A 17,875-nucleotide genomic window follows, 5' to 3' on the forward strand; every position below is an offset into this window, starting at 1 on the left:
AGGAGGGCAAGGCGGCATGAGCATGGGGGCTTGGGCAGAAGGGGCAGCGCAAGGGTGACAGCTTGGGGGGAAAGGGTGGCTTGGGGGGTAGGGACACTGTTTGGCCACTACTTTTAGGGAACTTCCATTGCTCTTGACTGTGAGAGAAGTGTTTTTATTACCTCAGTTTGGCTCCCTAGATGAAAGGGCCCAAGGAGTGCTTATGGCAGTAGCTGCCTTTTCCCTCATTCAGATCTTGGGTTCAGGACCCAGACTGAGCAACCTTTTGGGGGAAAACAAGGGTAAACTGATAAGTGTGAACTGCAGTTGTTGATTTAAAATAATGCATTGGTTTTAGCTGCAGAAGGCATAAGGATTCCTGCTGGCCAGCCTATTACTAAACTAAAGAACTTGGAGGATGTTGTTGTTCCCACCATGGAAATTAAGGTGAATAAAGTTGAGATATATTAACAACTTAATATCCATCCATTTCTTCTCAATGGAAGTCAGGGTGTGTGGTCCTTTGCTTTTTTTCCCTTTGCTTTAAATGCCCTCTTCCCCTACCTTTGTTGCATTTATGTATGTGCTTATGAGTACATGTTTACATATTTGGATATTTTTCAATAGATTTTGGTATATTTTTCTGATATTGTATATCCATCTCTTAATATAGATATTGTTTCATTAGGTTTTTATATGCTTATTTTTAGTGCTAGTATGATTAATAAACCACTTGAACTTGGAAATTACAGATTTCCTATAATAACAGTCTTTCATCGTTTAAAGTCTGCTAATGAAGTTTGCAAAGCTTCGGGTTTATAGATAATGAAACATTTTTCCTCACTGTAATGAATATGATATTTTATAGTAATTTTTAATTATAATTTTCAGGTGGACCCTACAGGGAAATATGAAAATTTAGTGACAATAAGATCATTCAAGCCAGAGTTTCGCTTAGCAGGAGGCCTGAATCTGCCTAAAATAATAGATTGTATAGGATCAGATGGAAAAGAGAGGAGGCAACTTGTCAAGGTGAGTTCTATCTGCTGTAGTGGCCAGAGGGCAGTGTCCTGTTTCTACAAGTCATAGACATGGGGCCAAATTTTTAAATGTATTTAAGTGTTGCTTTGCTAAGTGTTTCAATGCCTAACTGACTTAGGAGCCTCACTCATTTTTGAAAGTGACATAAAGCTTTTAGGCGCCTAAGTCCCACTGACTTCAACTGACTTGCCTATGCCGCCTTTTGAAAATGAGAGTTAGGCTCCTAGGTCAGTTAGGCACGGCAATGCCCAAATACCTTTAAAAATCAGGGCTATGGAGAAAGTTGTGATCTGAGTACAGGAATGGAAGCCTGAAGCTCTTAAGTTCTCATCCCTGCTCTCTAGCAGACTCCTCTTATGTGCTTGGGTGCATCACTTAAGATCTCTGTCCGTTTCCCCACTACAGGTTGTTTTGAGTATATTTGTTTATACAAGTATTTTGAAAAGGAAATCACTAAGTATCTCTATAATATACTAATTTGTATATCTCTGTCCTCCTACAATGTGCACATGTACTATTGCCCACTACTGGGTAGGATATGAGACCTGCCGAGTTGTGTGTGATTATTTATGTTCTTTCTAGTGGTTCGAGTGTGTATTGAAATAAATCACTGTACTTTTACACTGCTAACCAGAGATGTGCTCAGAAGTTCATGCTTGTTGGTATAGAATCATGTGGGTAGAAACTCTTTATTCTAAGTGTTTAGTCTTGTTTTTCATAGAAATAAAAGGATTAGTATTTGGAGATATTTTAAAAGCAGAGACTTTGAAATTTCAGACATATATACAAGATTCTAGAAAAGCTACTTTGGAATGGATTGATTTGATTAATGATCTCTAACTCCCTTAATGCATTCCCAAGTGGCTTTAAAAATAGTAACTGCATTAGTTCAGCCAGCTTCATTCTAGCCCACCTGATGGCACAGTGATATAGAACTACTCTTGGGAAATGTGGGTTTTACAGATCTCTGGCAGTGGTAACTAGGACTGTATTGCAATTGTGGTACACTGACACCTCTGGAAAAGCTGTGATCTGCAGTCCTTATGGCTAATTATGGGATAGTGTAGCATTGAATGAAATGACATCTTTAAAAGCATGCTTACATAAGTAAGTTACATAGGTTTTTGGAAACCCTAAAAATCAAAAATAAAATGTTTACAATACGAAGAAGGAATAAAAACTGATAGATAAACTGTATTTTCAAGCTTCTGAAGTATACTACAAAACCAAGTATTAATTATATTTGCATAGCTTGACTTGGGTGAATAGGAGAACATTTAATTTTTATGTTTTGTGGAGGCTGTTGCTCTTCTAAGAGCACCTTTATTGCAATAAAGAGGAAGTTGGATGTTAGAAGAATTGTCCTTTAATTGCTTTTTGTATTTCTTTTAAAGGGCCGGGATGACCTGAGACAGGATGCTGTCATGCAGCAGGTTTTCCAGATGTGCAATACGCTGCTCCAGCAAAACACTGAAACCAGAAAAAGAAAACTCACCATCCGAAGATATAAGGTAACCTCCAGCTGCTGCTGCAGCAGAGTTGTGATAAATGGCACTTGTGTAGTGTGACAATTTTACTCTCTTCTTTTATCTCTGTAACCCAAAAGCTAGCTAAAAGTATGGTATGTTGTCAAGAAATTAACTATTTCCTCAGGTGGGGCAGAGTTCAGGTAAAGCAAAGGTTACCATTTAATTTTCTCCAGTCTGTAAAGTCCACGGAAAAATTATCTGGGGCCCTGATGTCTATTTAAATACCCTTGGAAGCTTTCTTTGTAGAGACTTGAAACAGTAAAACGAGAAAGCCATGTACTGCCACTCAGTTGTAAACTGCTGACCATTAAGTTTCAGCACACGAGATCATTTAAGATTTCTCTTTAATTTCAATCTTGTAGGATCCCTTACAAGTTCAGCTGAGTCCAGAAGCCCAGTCCAAAGTCTGCAAATGCAGGATCTGAATGTCAAACTGTATTTGATGAGACAAAGAATTAATTTAATATTTCTAGATACAGAAAATTAGTTTGGACATAAGATTTTTCCCCTTTTTCATCCCTCTAATGTGTATGGTGTGTACAAACATATTATAAAAAGAATTAAGGTGAGCTACTAATAAATACTTTTAAAAGGAAGGTTGAATGAGCTTTGTCTTTGACAAATTGAAACTGTGTGTGTCAGTCTGAAGTGATTTATCCTAATTAGTTATGTATCCTATAATACTTTCAAGAACTCATAGGTGGATTTCATTATGTCTTGCTTAAATAGTCTTCAATCAAACTTGGTATATTTTGTAAACATGCAAAATGAAGGAGGACAGGGAGGAAGGAAAAGTGTTCATAGGGTTTTTAAATGTATATAATAGAAATTATCATAAAAACACAAACTCCCTCTTTACTATTAGATTTCAAGTCTTTCATAATCCATCAGCAATAAACAACAAGGATCAGAAGACAGAAGATGTACAAAAAACAAAGGAGTAGGAAGGAATCAAAACTAAAAGAGATGGCCAACACTCAATAGCCAGAGGATTGTTTAGTCTGCGTACCAATTCAGTCTGCTAAGGCAACCAACAAGGAGGGGGCAGTTAGAGCTATTGTGATGTGGACATCTGTTCACTAGTACCTGGCAGTAGACTAAATTTGTGAGATTTGATAATGGTTTAAAAACTGGCTGATAGGACAGAAGGTACCATTGTGATCATCTAGTATCTTCAATTTCACATATGCTCATTGCAGTTGTTACATGGTATCTTAATCCACGCAATTGCTTGTAATAATCCTACAAAGTTTGTGTTGAACTATTAGTAATCATTGCATCATTTTACTACCTGACCAAACATGGAAACTCAGCAGGGTAATTATGCTGTATTGAAGTATTAGTAATAGCTGTAAATGGTTCCCTAGCAATTTCTTTGGCCAAAATGAGGTCTTCCAGTTCTGCTTAGAAAAAGCTGTATAAAAACAAGTTTGGCTCTGTATGGAATCTGGGGGACACTTTAGGATATTATGAATACCAATATTGTAAAATTGCAATGAGTTATGTTAGATATGCCATGTAAGATATCTGCAAAAATGTTATAATTTGCCAGATATGATCATCTTGTTTATATGTTTGTATTACCCATGTATTATGAGTTACAGATATGTATGTATATCTGTATTTCAAGCTTTTGCTATGCTTCTGGGTGACACCCCCAGACATTTTGGCATCAGCACTGCCTAGCCTGCATGATGGCCCATTAAGGACCATCAGCTATACAACTGACCCATTGAGAGAAGGCAAGGGATACACCTTATGACTTAGCAAGGTATGCAGGAGCAAGAAAAGGACAGAAAAGGCTTCCAAGCCATGTGCTGGGCTGCTTGTGTTTGAAACAAAGGAAGCATAAGCCGCATGGCAAAAGACTATAAAAGGCAGCTGCATCTTCTCCATTTTGTCTTCAGTCCTCCTTTTTACCTCTTTTTATGTATGTGACTGTTTTACCATTTAACATCTCGCTTCTTGTTCTTTCTTTTTTCTTTATTATAAACCTTTCATTTTAGACACTAAAGGATTGGCTGGTAGTGTGGTATTTTTGGGTAAGATCCAAACCTATACTGACCTGGTAATGTGGCTGACCCTTTGGGGTCAGAAGAACATTTTGTATATATGAGCAGAGGTTCTCACTGTACTGGCCCTAGGAGCTGACTGGGAGTCGGAGAACTGGGATGCAAATAAAGGGAACTGTGTAATTTCTTTTTTGCTTCTTGATAACCAATGTGGGGAATCAGCAGCACCATTTGTGACTAGTTGAGGAGTTTAACTTCAGTATTACCCCACCAGTCTTGGGAGTATCTGCTCTCCCTTTTGTAGCCTGCCCTGACCTGGGCATTTCCCGTGAGGACTGCCCCGGGTACAGTGGGTCATAACAAGGTATGTTGAACTCAGTTGTACAGTCTACTCTAATACATATGCCTTTTTAAGAGATACATGTTAGGTTTGTGGTGTTGGTATTCTTTTCCCAGGTGATTCCCCTTTCTCAGAGAAGTGGTGTCCTGGAGTGGTGCTCAGGGACAGCTCCCATTGGTGAATTCCTTGTGAATCCTGAAGAGGGAGCTCACAGGAGATACAGGCCAAAAGACTACAGCAGTACTGACTGTCAAAAGACAATGATGGTGAGTCACAATAGCAAAAAATCTTGCTCATTTAGTGTCATGCAGAGATTCTTTAGAGTTTTGATCTTTTAAAAAAAATACAGCTACCCCTCTGATACTTTAAAAAAAAAAAAAGTACTGTGTTAATGAATACATTTGTTATAAACCCAATATTAAAAACTGAGAATATAGGCAGTGAAATAGAACTAGTTATCTAGATCTCCAGGTTTATGAGACAATAACCTGAGATTAACTACTAAAAGTCTAAATTATAAAGTAAAAACTTGGCATGTGAAGGAAAAAACTATAGTTGGATCTCCAATAGTATGATGTGATAATCCCTTCCATTATCAAAGCTCGGTTGAAGTTCAGAATGGACCTTTTGTGGAAGCCCTATAGGGGGTGCCATATTTTGCAGAATTAATTTACATTTGTCAGTGTTTTTCATCATAATGAGAGAACACAGTAATTTATGAAAACTAGAAAATAATTTAATTATTAACATGACTACAGAGAAGTTTTATCACAGCTACAAGATTGTGTATCTATGTTAGAGAGATAGCATTTGATATGGGAGTAGAGCATTGTGTATTTCTTTCCAAAGAATGGCGTAGGCTCCATCCAAACTAGTTAATGGATGAAAAGTGTCTAATTTATTTGTGGTTTGTTTAAAGGTTGCACAAAAACAGCATTCTGAAGAGAAGTACAACATCTTTATGGACATTTGCCAGAAGTTTCAACCTGTGTTTCGCTATTTCTGCATGGAAAAATTCCTGGACCCAGCTGTTTGGTTTGAGAAACGATTGGCATATACTCGCAGTGTGGCTACATCATCTATCGGTATGTAAAGCAACTGCTGTCATTGTTTTCAAGATAATATATTTTCAAACCTAATGTTGGTAATAACTAGCCTAACTTTAAACAAGGAGATTAGAACATTTTACGGTAACAGCAATTAAGCTAAGACATATTGAATGGGAAATAAAAAATAACAAAAACAGGTTGTTGGGTTTTTTTTAAATGATGCCTTCCAGCACCCAGTTTATTGAAACACTGATTCCATGAGTCTCACTAGAAAGACAGTATCAAACATTGCTCTTTTGCTTTTTATAAGGTTTTTTTAAGTCCTAGAAGATTTAAAATATATTTCCAGTCAAACACTGGGGGAGGGAGGCTGATTTCCACCACCTCCCTCCCCCAAGAACTGAATTAAAGGAAGGCTCCATTTTTACTTTCTTTGTGCACCAGCATCATTAGTGGTATTTATAGTAATATACTCAATTTTGGGGAAAAAAATTATCCAATGGCTGCTGCAGTTAACAAGGAAATGCAAAAAGTGGGGTTTTAATAAAGTAAAATGTATATTTTTTTTCTTAACTCCTGGATAATTGAGTTCTGGAGTTAAAATAAATATTTAGGTTCTGGAAGACGTCCGATAGTAGAGTGAGTGTTAAAATAGGCTCTATCTTAGGTCTAAACAACATGGCAAGAATTCCTATTTAATATAAGATGAACATACTTAGCATGTTGCATGTATGCCTTCTCCTAGGGTAAATTCCTGTGCAGTGGGCCTGCACACAGCCCAATGACGTGTTTAAGACCTCAGCATGCAGCTTAAGTGGTGTGCACAGCCCTATACAGAACCATAGTCTTTCATACTTTTTCACACACAAAGATTATTTCCATACTTGGAATTCAATATGTTATATACAGTACAGTAGAATCTATTCATTTACATATGACCAGGAGACTTGTTTGTGAATGACAGAATTTAGCAAATGAGTGGGTTCGTTGTCAGCTAATAAGGAGAAGATCATGCATCACAAAATGCAATGTTGTACATTTATTTTGACAATTGTAGTTGTTATTTATTATATGCCATAATGAATTTATGAAATAGTCTGTATTGTAAAAATATGAAACCTTGCTAGTAGTCACCCACTACAGCATCTCCTAGCAAATGTTTTTGCTGAAAAGTGAGGAAAGATTGCTTCTTTTGTATGTATTTATAAAAATTATAGATTAGCAAAATCCATATATGAGAATTCTACCGCATATTAAATGTTTTTGACTTGTTCTTTATTTTATTGTGAATCTACTTTCTTTCTTGGACCAGTTTTATGAAGTCATAGGGCTAAATTTTCTGCTGATACAAATGGGAAGAACTCCTCTGAAGTAGACCTGTGCACATTTACATCAGCAGAAACTTTCACCTATTTTATCTAATTCATCTCTTTGGTTGCAAACTTATTGCATGACATTTAGTATTCTATACTGATGCTACATGTATACATATAGAACTGTGTGTATTATTTTTAACTTGTTTACATAAATCAAGCTTATTCTGTGAATAAGTTCTAGTAGATTTTTTAACATTTTTACAAAGGTGAATGTGTAAGACGTAATCATGTACACTAAAATTTAAAGTAGTTTTACAAATCATGATTACATACAAATAGTTTCATTTTGAGATAATCTCTTTTCAGTTGGTTACATACTTGGGCTTGGAGATAGACACGTACAGAATATCCTGATAGATGAGCAAACTGCAGAATTGGTGCACATAGATTTAGGTAAGAGGAAAAGTTAAAAAAAAAAAAAAAAAAAAAAGCTTTCAATTGTCTTTTCCTAAACATTTTTGTAACATTTCACTATATCTTTTACGTCAGGGGTTGCTTTTGAACAGGGCAAAATCCTTCCCACACCAGAGACTGTTCCCTTTAGGTTAACCAGAGACATTGTGGATGGGATGGGCATCACTGGCGTGGAGGGAGTCTTTAGAAGGTAAGCGATGCTTCTTAGGTGTAAGAGGGCAGCTGAAAGTCTCATAAATTATGATTGTTTATAGTATGTAACATAGTGCAGAGAGAACACTTAACTTCCTATGGAGAGTAACCAAATCTGAATTAGTACCATGTAACAATCAATTATGGAATCTTTAATATTGTCCTTCGGTTGCACAGCTTCTCTCCTTATTCATCACTATTTGGTTAATGCTGTCCAGTGATGGAGTTCAGAGGTGGCCAGTTGTTGCTGGAGACTCCCATCAGTGCAGGCCACTAGATTTTCTCGAACAAGTTGATGGTGCAGTTTCTCTTGACCATTTCGTTTTACAGTAGAACCCTTATTTTACTGGGGGTTGAGTGCTGGGGAGCACTCTGCTAGGCCTTTCCCTTTCGTGGCACTAGTGCCCCTTTGTGGGTTCCTCTGCCTGGTCGGATATCCAAGTTCTGGAGTCCTCAGTGAGTAGTTTAAATAATAAACTTTTTATTAAAAAAAAAAAAAAAGAAAGTAAAACCATAAGCACTGGAGCTCTGTTGGTCAGTCAGAATTACAGTAGGGCAAACACACGCACACCCTTAGCCAGATTGCTTGCCAAAGAACTGATAATAATATACAATATATATAGGTATTATCAGTTGACCAATCAATACAGAAAAACAGGTTACAAAATCAGAAACTGTTGCTGGGTAAGGTAAGAAACTGATGCTAGGCAGTAACAACCATAACAGGTTCTGGAGATCCGCACTTCTCTGGCCAGGAGTCCCTTCTGCACATGTGCAGATCCACAAAGGTAACCCAGCAGACACCTTGATTGACAGCCCCTAGGCTGCACTCGCTCTACTCACCCTATGCTGTTAGTGCAGCCTATGGTGAGTAGTTCATAAAATAGAACACCTCAAAGTCACTGTACATACGTAGCATAAGTTGCCTTATGATGTGCTGCATTGCTTTCTTCTTGCCTTCAAACCACTGCAAAGCCGTTTCAAATGCTTTGAAGGCATCAGAATATGTAGGCATGTCAACTTGCTCTCATAAAACTGGTCGTTTGTAAGACTGGTGTCGAGAATCTTCTGTATAACTTCAACTTTGATTTGTTTTTGTGTGATAGATCTAGCTGCACACTAGTCAAGGAAAACATGGTTTTTACCTAATAGACATAATGTTAGAAACCCTTCCATCCCCTGCATCTAGAAATGAGACCAGACATCCTTTACCAAGGTCCTATCCCCCATCCAACCCATTTATATTTGACAGCTTAGCTGTTGGGACAGAACTATTAATCAGGCTTGCACTATCCTCCAAAGTGAATGGGAGCTTACTCTTCTTCAGGAAGCTTGAACACGAAAGGTCTAACCTGAATCTGGATAAAGTTTATCTTGTGGTATCAAGGGAAAACAAAAACCCCAAGAACCCTGCTATTCTGGATTTTCTTCAGGACAGTCTGATCTCAGAAGGTAAACAGGCTCTTGCTGACTAGTACTTAGATGGGAGGCTCCCTAGGAACATTGGGTGTTCCTCAGCACCCAGTCTTAAGAAACAGGTGGTAATAGTCACAGCAAGGCTCAGGTCGCAAGTTACACACCAATACCCATTGAATAGGTAACATGACCAATTAGTGATCAGAGGAACAGACCAGTTCAAACTGGATACTCCTGCAAAGGATTTATATCCCCTGTTCAAATGAAGAACAGCTTTTGAAGCCAATGCAGAGAATTGCTCACCCAAGGTCAAAACAGACATGGCTCTGGGCATAATTTTATCACCTCTGTAAAAAGTTCCAGAGATCCAAAACTTTATTGTCCTGGCAGGGCTCATCATAGCTAGTTATTTCCAGTGGCTGGGATTGCTGGTGCCATGCCTTGGCTTCATCGCTTGAGTGGATTCCTCAAAATGCACCTCTAGAAATTCCTTTTGGGGATATGGAACCACACACATGATGCAGTGCATAATTATGTTTCATTCTCAGGTCACATCTGAATGTCCCTTTGTGGGCAGCTGAATACAAACAACATGCAGACTATGATCCAGTTTTCACCCTGGAGCCTTTCATGCTCACAGTGGAAGCAAGATTCATTTGTGTGGGGAGGGGTGCATACCTGGAAAACAAATTTCCAAAATCTCAGCGTACACATCCTTGTAGTTCACTTTGACAGCTCTGTCAGTGGCATGTCTGACCTAAGACCACAAACATGGCCACATAGGATCAGACCAGCAGTTCGAGTCTAGTAAACTGTCTATGACAATGACCAGTCAGTATGTAGGCATCTGAGAGCAATGGGGGAAAAGTGTATGAGCCTCATCAAAGGAAGACTTGCAAAGTTAAGTGTCCCTTCCCCTACAGAGACATCTTTTAATAAGAAGATACTACTGGGCTGGTTCAGCTTTTGACATATTGAAACTATCTTCATTCCATACAACCTCAGAAAAATCCTCCATATCTTTTGGCTCAGAACAATCTCAAACCAAGACCTATTCACACAGTGCAGCCAAGAAGATATGAGCAGCATCATTATCAGGAGGCGCTGGAGACGGATTGGCCATGTGCTTCAGATGGAAACTGATTCAATCACGAGAATAGCATTAAGATGGGCATCTGAACGCAAGTGAAAATGAGGCCACCCAAAAACAACATGGCGAAGAGCTGTGGAAGCTGAGCTGAAAAACCTGGGACACAGCTAAGGAACCATTGAAAGCCTTGCCAGAAACAGACAGGAGTGGAGGAGCTACATCACTGCCCTAAACACCAGAGCGTAATGGGAACATGATGATGATGATGATGATGACTGGGTTGGTTCCCAGATAACTTCTTAGTTTATATTGCTTTCTTTATATGGGGGAACAGCCATTCTTGCCTATTATTTTACTATAATAGTTAAAAATCTGTTCTCCTTTCATCCCTACTTCTGTGATTCGCTGCTTACTACTTCCCATTAGTGATGAATGAGGCGACATGCAACAAAACGAGAAATTTCTTACCTGCTAATCTAATCGTCTTGCTGTTAGCAGTTTCTCTCCTCATTCAACCCTCCCTGGCAGTTTGGTAAGTGACTGGAATACAAACTGATTTTTTTGTCTAATAGGACACTTAGACATATAATTGTGTTAAGGTTAATTAATGTATCAGGTTTTTGTTAAGTTGTTGCTAATAAGCGGTTGCTGGAGTGTTACTACAGTTTAGGAAGAACTTGTCTGGTGGCCTGAGTGGAAGTTCGTGGCTAGTCTTGAAGCCTCCATCAACAACATTGGGCTGTCTACAAATTCACAGGTGTGGGACATTAGCCCATTATTGAAGAATGGAGAGAGAAGCTGCTAACAGAGAAATTTATCAGATCAGAAATTCCTCAGTCATTTTCTAAAATGGAAGCTTCAGTGAGGATAATCTTGTGGTAAAATAATCTCTGAGAAGGGTATGAATACCAGTTGTTTAAATGATAGAAAAATACTCTTTGGTTTTACTAAAATGGGAGAAAATCCAAGAATGTGCTTTTAAAAAAAAACTTTTGTAGATGCTGTGAGAAGACTATGGCTGTTATGAGAAATTCCCAAGAAGCTTTGCTGACTATCGTGGAGGTAAATGTTTCTTCATGCTTCCTGATGGAAAACTGAAAGAAAACTTTTAATTCCCTGCCTTCTTATATACAGACTGGAATGTTATGACTCTTACTGTCAGCTACAAATGAATATTTGTAACAAGCTTTTTCATATTGTAGTTCCATTGCATTTTCCAGAATTACTCATGCATGTAGCTTTTTCAAAACAGTCACCAGCTCACATTGCTGTGGTAACCGTTTCAGGCATATAAATTGTTAAAATAAATTGCCTGTCATTCAGTATCCAGAAACTTCCAGTCAGAGAGAAATATAGCATTCCTACCAGGACCAATGCCATGGGAATTAAATCTCTTTTATACAGTACTTTCAGTAGACAAAATGTTGTGATTTCATGCAGTGTAATAGAAAATATCAGTTTGGGTATTTTGCCCTGGCAACATGATGTTATTTTTAAAGAACATAATATTCAAGGCACAGCCATAAAACAATGCTAACACAAACCAAACACTCAGCAAAATAAGAGAAACAACAGTGTTTTGCTACACAAGCTTCTTAATAATTTGAAAATTAAAAAGGAATTTAAAAAGAAGCATTAGATTGTGTACTGAAAACCAATAGCAATATTTAATTGTTAAATATAATGACATTTTAATTGTAGAGATGGGCCAATGCAGCAAAATTTGGATGGGATCAGAAGTTCTCCAATGTCTGGGGATGGTCAGAGGTGCAGGGTTTTGATTCTGGACCATGTCTGCTTAACTGAGACATTCTGATTCTACTGGATTGTGCCAACTAAGAGGATCTTACCCACGTGTCTAGCATGGACATCAGTTTTATTTATCTCTTCCTTTTAGGGCATTGAACTAGTTGTAGTTTAAAACTTAATTTACAGATAATTCTTTCCTATGTAGGTGCTGCTCTATGATCCTCTCTTTGACTGGACCATGAATCCTTTGAAAGCATTGTATTTGCAACAGAGACCAGAGGATGAGGCTGACATCAACTCCACACTCAACACCAGTGATCAGGAATGTAACAGAAAAGCCAGGTAAGAGATGCTTCTTTATTTCTTGCCTTGGATTTTATACTTTTCTCTTCTTACCCAAAATTGTTCATCCTATTTGGGCTCCATGTATAATCTGATTATTTGTCATTTTTATTTTGCTATCAGAGATGACCAGAGTTTTAACAAAGTTGCAGAACGTGTCCTGATGAGGCTTCAGGAGAAGCTGAAAGGTGTAGAGGAGGGAACAGTGCTCAGTGTGGGAGGACAGGTGAACCTTCTCATACAGCAGGCCATGGATCCCAAAAACCTCAGTCGGCTCTTTCCAGGGTGGAAGGCCTGGGTATGATCTTGGAGTATCCAGTAGGTTTTAAAGAGTGAATAGGAAACCTGTTTGATTTTGGGGGAGGAGTGGCTGGATCAGCATTTCATATTGATGTTTCTTAATGGAAATACTATATCAGAATCAACTGTGTAGATTATAAAGCAGTAGTACTGAAACAAATGTTTAATTTTTAAATGATTTTTATCAGATTATATTGTTGATCTCCAGAACTGTGTTCACCATACACAAAACCCCAAGTGCAGTATTCTGGTGTTCCTATACCATACCAAACAAATCTTGTGACCTTCCAAGAATAGATACTTTTTGCTTGCAATGAGATGGCATGTACAGTGTTCTTGCAAAACCTTTTAAAAACATTCATCTAATCTTGGATATCAGTTAAGCATTTAGAGCTTGATTTGTGTAACATTTACAGACTATATTATTACCTCTACTGAATGAATGATTTGTAAGCTAAAAGACATTGAATAAGTCACTTAAATGTGTTACAAAAGAAGAAGAAACACTGTATCTTAAAGCTGATGTTGAAGTGATACTGGACAAAACGACAAAAAGGGAAATGTTAAATATAAAAGTTTAGCGCTAAAAATAATTTCATATCCAATGAACCGATAGGTTCTTGTGTATTATATAGCCTAATTATACAGCTGATGATGAGAAAATGGGACATTATTGCACAGTATTTTCTAGAGAAATTATCTTTGAGCCAAGTATAATATAGTGCTGCTTTTTGTGCTGCTGTAGCTTAAATTGTTTTGACACTTTCCTTGTATAAACCATGATTTTTAGCGTTTTAAGCAATGACATTAACTTTATCTCCAGCTCACCTATTAAAATATCCTGGCCTGAAATCTGACATACAGGGTCTAGCTCAAGAGCAAACACTCTTTTGATACCTGAAATAAATGTGCTTGGAGGCTTTAAAGTTATATTTTGAATGCACAACTTGTTTATTGAGTCTGTGCAGTTTTACTAGTTACATTTCATTGCTTGCCACTTCGTAAGACAGTCAATAAGCATGTGCAATAGGGAAATCTGTTGAGTCCATAGTGTCCATGTTATGCCTTTTTAAAATCCTTCCTGAAATATTTTTTGTTTTATTTAAAAAAGTACAAATAAAAGATACAAAGTCTGACAAAATTCAACACAATCCTTAATATGGACTTTCTGCCTTTCTCATAGCAGTGTAAGTTAATGGTGGAGTGTTGGCCTAATTTAGCATTTCACTGACTTTAGTTTGCCTTATTTTTGCCATTTCATTGTAATTTTAAATTGTATTTTTTCTACAGACATTTTATTCCAGACTGCTGGTAGAAATTAAGATAAGTCTTTTTTAGTTTGGTGATGCTGCAACCACACATTTCTGTTAGATGCAAGGTGGGTGAGGTAATATCTTTTATTGGACCAACTTCTGCTGGGGAGAGAGACAAGCTTTCTAATATACATTTCTCACACCTGAAGAAGAGCTCTGTGTGGCTTGAAAGCTTGTCTCTCACCAGCAAAAGTGGGTCCAAGAAAAGATATTACCTCACCCACCTTGTCTCTCTAATATCCAGACATTTATATTGACACTCATCAGTTCTTGGATTCAGCATTAAAATTGCATCCTGGGTTTCCTACTCTAGAGAGTAAGGGAAGAGTGAAATTGACTTCCTTTAGGGCGACGGTAGTTTGTAGCTACACCTCAGAATTAAACATGTCTAATGGGACATGTACCCCACTATACTGTAGTATTAATGACATCATCTAGGAAAAGGAGAAGGGTCTTGGCATGCACCTGTGGGTTGGCAAGCAGGAGGACACTGAGCAAAAAACCTTTGGCCAAGATTTTCAAAAATAGGTGCCTAAAGTTAGGCTGCTAAATAAGTGTGACCCGATTTTCAAATGTACTGAGTGACTTTAGTGGGAGCTGCTGGATGCTGAGCACTTAAGAATGTCAGGTAACTTATCTAGAAGTCTAAATATGAAATTAACTTTAGGCACTTATTTTTGAAAATCCGGGCTATTGATTTAACGGCCTGCAATTTTGTCACTATTCCTCTAAAAAACACCAAAATCACTGTAAGAGACTCACGTTTAATTGGGCCAGGGTTTTAGCTCCTATTACATGCATAGATATAGCACATAAGTGTTTGGGTAAACTCTATCCCGACTGCACCTGTTATGGAGAATCCCCTCGAAAGGGACACTGTCAACTAGGTAAGCTCAACATTTAGGTTTTGTGTTAAAATAAATCATCAATCTAATATGAATAAACTGTTCATTAATTTTTAGCTTCAGAGATGGGCTAAACCTTCCCCTATAGTGTTGTGTGAACTCAGTGTGCATGAGGACCAGAAAATGAAACTAATCAATCTGTTTTCATTGCCCACACTGCATTAATGGCAAAAAAGAAATGTATATAAATTATGTATGCTTTCATTATTTATAATGGAAGATGATGTATTAACTTTACATTAACAACGTTACTTTTGTGGAGGAATACCTAATTAAGTGATGTTAATGTGTGATACACTAGCATTTATTCTGAGGACTCAGTTGTTACACTATCCTTGTTAAACTAATTACAGTGAATTTACCAGTGTCAAGCCACAGTACTCCATGCCACCCAACAGAGACCATTTAAGCATTGAGTTTTCTTTCGGTTTTTGTATGTTGCAGTAGTTCTCTTTTTAAAAGTAAGAACTGGAAAAGTGAATATTCTAAACTGTATATTTTTGAGCCACGTGCCTGGATTTTCCTTTGTATATGAGACACCCAGAAAAGACCTTTAATAAATACATGAAGTGCGAATGGCATTTTGTTCTGAATAATGGTTAGGCAGAAACTGAAGTGCAGTAGCATTGAAGCTAAGGTAGATTAATATCGAAGAGCCATATACATTTACTATATTAGTAAGGTAAAAATATGTGAAGCCATGTTATATTGCATTTTTTTATATTCTAGTATTTCCCTGGAGTATGTTAATTGTTATGTGCTTGAAAAATGTGATGAATTTTTTATAGACTGTTTCTAAGGAAAATATTAGGCCTTTGTGAGCATATGATATGAAGGGAAGGGTTGTTGTTTTTTTTAATAGATTTAGATTTATATTTTTTTAAAGCCAGTGACAACTTTGTTGCATATGTAAAATGAATTATTGGTGTTTATGCAGTTTCAGTTGGACAAGTGTCCAACTTCAAATCTCAGCAAAGAGGCCACAGATTTCAATGGACTCTGGAGACTGAACCTACCATTTCTACCACTAGAGAAGATTTCTCCAAAACAGCGATGGAGCTAAGTTGGCAGGGTAGTGTGGGGAAGCCAGGCTGTTTGGGGAAAGTGAAGACTTCAGTCTCCATAACTGTCAAACTGGAACCTTTCATGATGTCTAATGACCAACAACACACACTTTCTAATTAATTTCCCATTAGTTATGAAGTGAGTTATATTGCTATGGAACTTTGGGCTTAAAGAATACATATTAGAATACACATCTGATTTCACCACAAAAAACTCTTTGCTTAAAACCGAGAAGTTGTGAATTCATAAAATGTATTTTATGTTTGCATGTGGTAATGCATGATATTGTATTTTCTGTATGAATATTAATCTTCTGTACCTGCAAGAGCTATAACGCTTCCATGAAAAAATTTCAATAAAGATATCATTGTTAGCAATGAGTGCTAAGACTAACGTAGTGAAATTCAATTGCGTGACTGTTAAAAGTTGAAGATATATGTTTTTATTATTACTTTTGTGGCTCAAAGCCTGAACCTAGTGTAAGCTTCTGCAGTGTTGTCTTGTAGAGTCTGCAGACAACCTGAAACAAAGACTTTGAAAGTATGAACTCCCCTTGCTCCACTGATTTATTGAATGTTGATACCAAAATCTAAAATGATATTTAAATGTCACTATTAACTAAACTGATCATTTTAGCAGGGGCAAGGGAGTGAAGACAGGCTGCTAACAGGGAGTTTCGCAAGGGAATTCTCCAGGTGAAGTAGGAGAAAATACAGCACCCTTGGGGTAAGTGGCTGTCTGTAGTGCGTGTTTGTGTTTGGGTGTTACTTGCTGTGCGCTGAGCTTGTGTTTGTCTGTTTGTTTTGGTTGTTTGAAGGACCGTGTGCTGTGGCTGGCAGTTGGAAACTATGAGCTTCAAAGTAAGGTTTGAAAGCTAGAAGCCTCTGCTAATTGGCTGAGCCTTAGTCAGTGGGTGGGGCTATCAAGAAGGCCAGGGCTTTAAAAAGCAGTGCGCAAGCAACCAGGGGCTGCTAACAGGGAGTTTCACAAGGGAGTTTGGAAGGGGAATGGGAAGGGGGCAAGGTTCACTTGCTGTTTTTTAACACCTGTAAACTAAACTACATTCAAAACTTCTTGATTTAAACAAAACCTTTTCATTAACTAGGTAGCTGCAGGAGACAATGCAGGCAGAAGCCCAGCAGCAGAGTGGGGGCTATCCAGTTTATTGCGCTGAGTGCAGCATGTATGATTACCTGCCCTGTGGGCAGGTGGCATATGTGTGCATTTGGTGTAAGGAGCTCCTGGCCCTCAGAGACCGCATACGGGCTTTGGAGGCAGAGTGGCAGAACTGGAGGAGCTAAAGGAGGCAGAGAGGTATGTTGATGAGGCTTTCCGGGACACTGTAGAGTTGTCCCACCTCCGGTCAGACAGGCCCTGTGCTGTTGAGGAGGATGAAAGGCCCAGGGAAGCAGAGCAGTCAATGGGAGCAGAGGGAAACCTTCCCGTAGTTGGGACCCTCCTTCCAGATGGTGTTAGGGTATCCTCTCTCACTGAGGTTACCTCTCTGGGGGAGGGAACTCCAGTTACTAGGAAAAGGCAGGTGTTAGTACTGGGAGATTCAGTCATTAGAAACATAGATAGCTGGGTTTGTGATGACTGGGAGAACCGTATGGTGACTTGCCTGCCTGGTGCGAAGGTTGCGGATCTCTCGAGGCATCTGGATAGACTTATGTGTAGTGCTGGGGAGGAGCCGGTGGTCGTGGTACATGTAGGTACCAATGACATAGGGAAGGGTAGGAGAGACATCCTGGAGGCCAAATTTA

The 17,875-nt window shown here is 38.2% G+C and overlaps 1 protein-coding gene across 8 annotated transcripts in view; it reads left to right on the plus strand.

The window, feature by feature from the left end:
- The window catches only part of ATM (ATM serine/threonine kinase), a 134,493-nt gene that overhangs the window by 99,682 nt on the left and 16,936 nt on the right, over window positions 1-17,875 (plus strand). For 4 of the 8 annotated variants that reach the window (XM_039526715.1, XM_039526708.1, XM_039526734.1 and 1 more), the window contains exons 54-64: window positions 338-426; window positions 871-1,011; window positions 2,415-2,531; window positions 5,018-5,167; window positions 5,821-5,986; window positions 7,633-7,719; window positions 7,816-7,930; window positions 11,437-11,500; window positions 12,393-12,529; window positions 12,653-12,827; window positions 15,985-16,469. In XM_039526715.1, coding sequence (XP_039382649.1) covers window positions 338-426; window positions 871-1,011; window positions 2,415-2,531; window positions 5,018-5,167; window positions 5,821-5,986; window positions 7,633-7,719; window positions 7,816-7,930; window positions 11,437-11,500; window positions 12,393-12,529; window positions 12,653-12,827; window positions 15,985-16,110 — 1,367 coding nt within the window. In that variant the 3' untranslated portion in view covers window positions 16,111-16,469. Of the gene's footprint in view, window positions 1-337; window positions 427-870; window positions 1,012-2,414; window positions 2,532-5,017; window positions 5,168-5,820; window positions 5,987-7,632; window positions 7,720-7,815; window positions 7,931-10,271; window positions 10,669-10,864; window positions 11,249-11,436; window positions 11,501-12,392; window positions 12,530-12,652; window positions 12,848-15,984; window positions 16,470-16,748; window positions 16,839-17,875 lie in introns of those variants that run through there. The other 4 variants (XM_039526744.1, XM_039526748.1, XM_039526764.1 and 1 more) reach the window with 4 other exon arrangements.

Source organism: Mauremys reevesii, linkage group 1, assembly GCF_016161935.1.
Source record: "Mauremys reevesii isolate NIE-2019 linkage group 1, ASM1616193v1, whole genome shotgun sequence".
NCBI lineage: Eukaryota > Metazoa > Chordata > Testudines > Geoemydidae > Mauremys > Mauremys reevesii.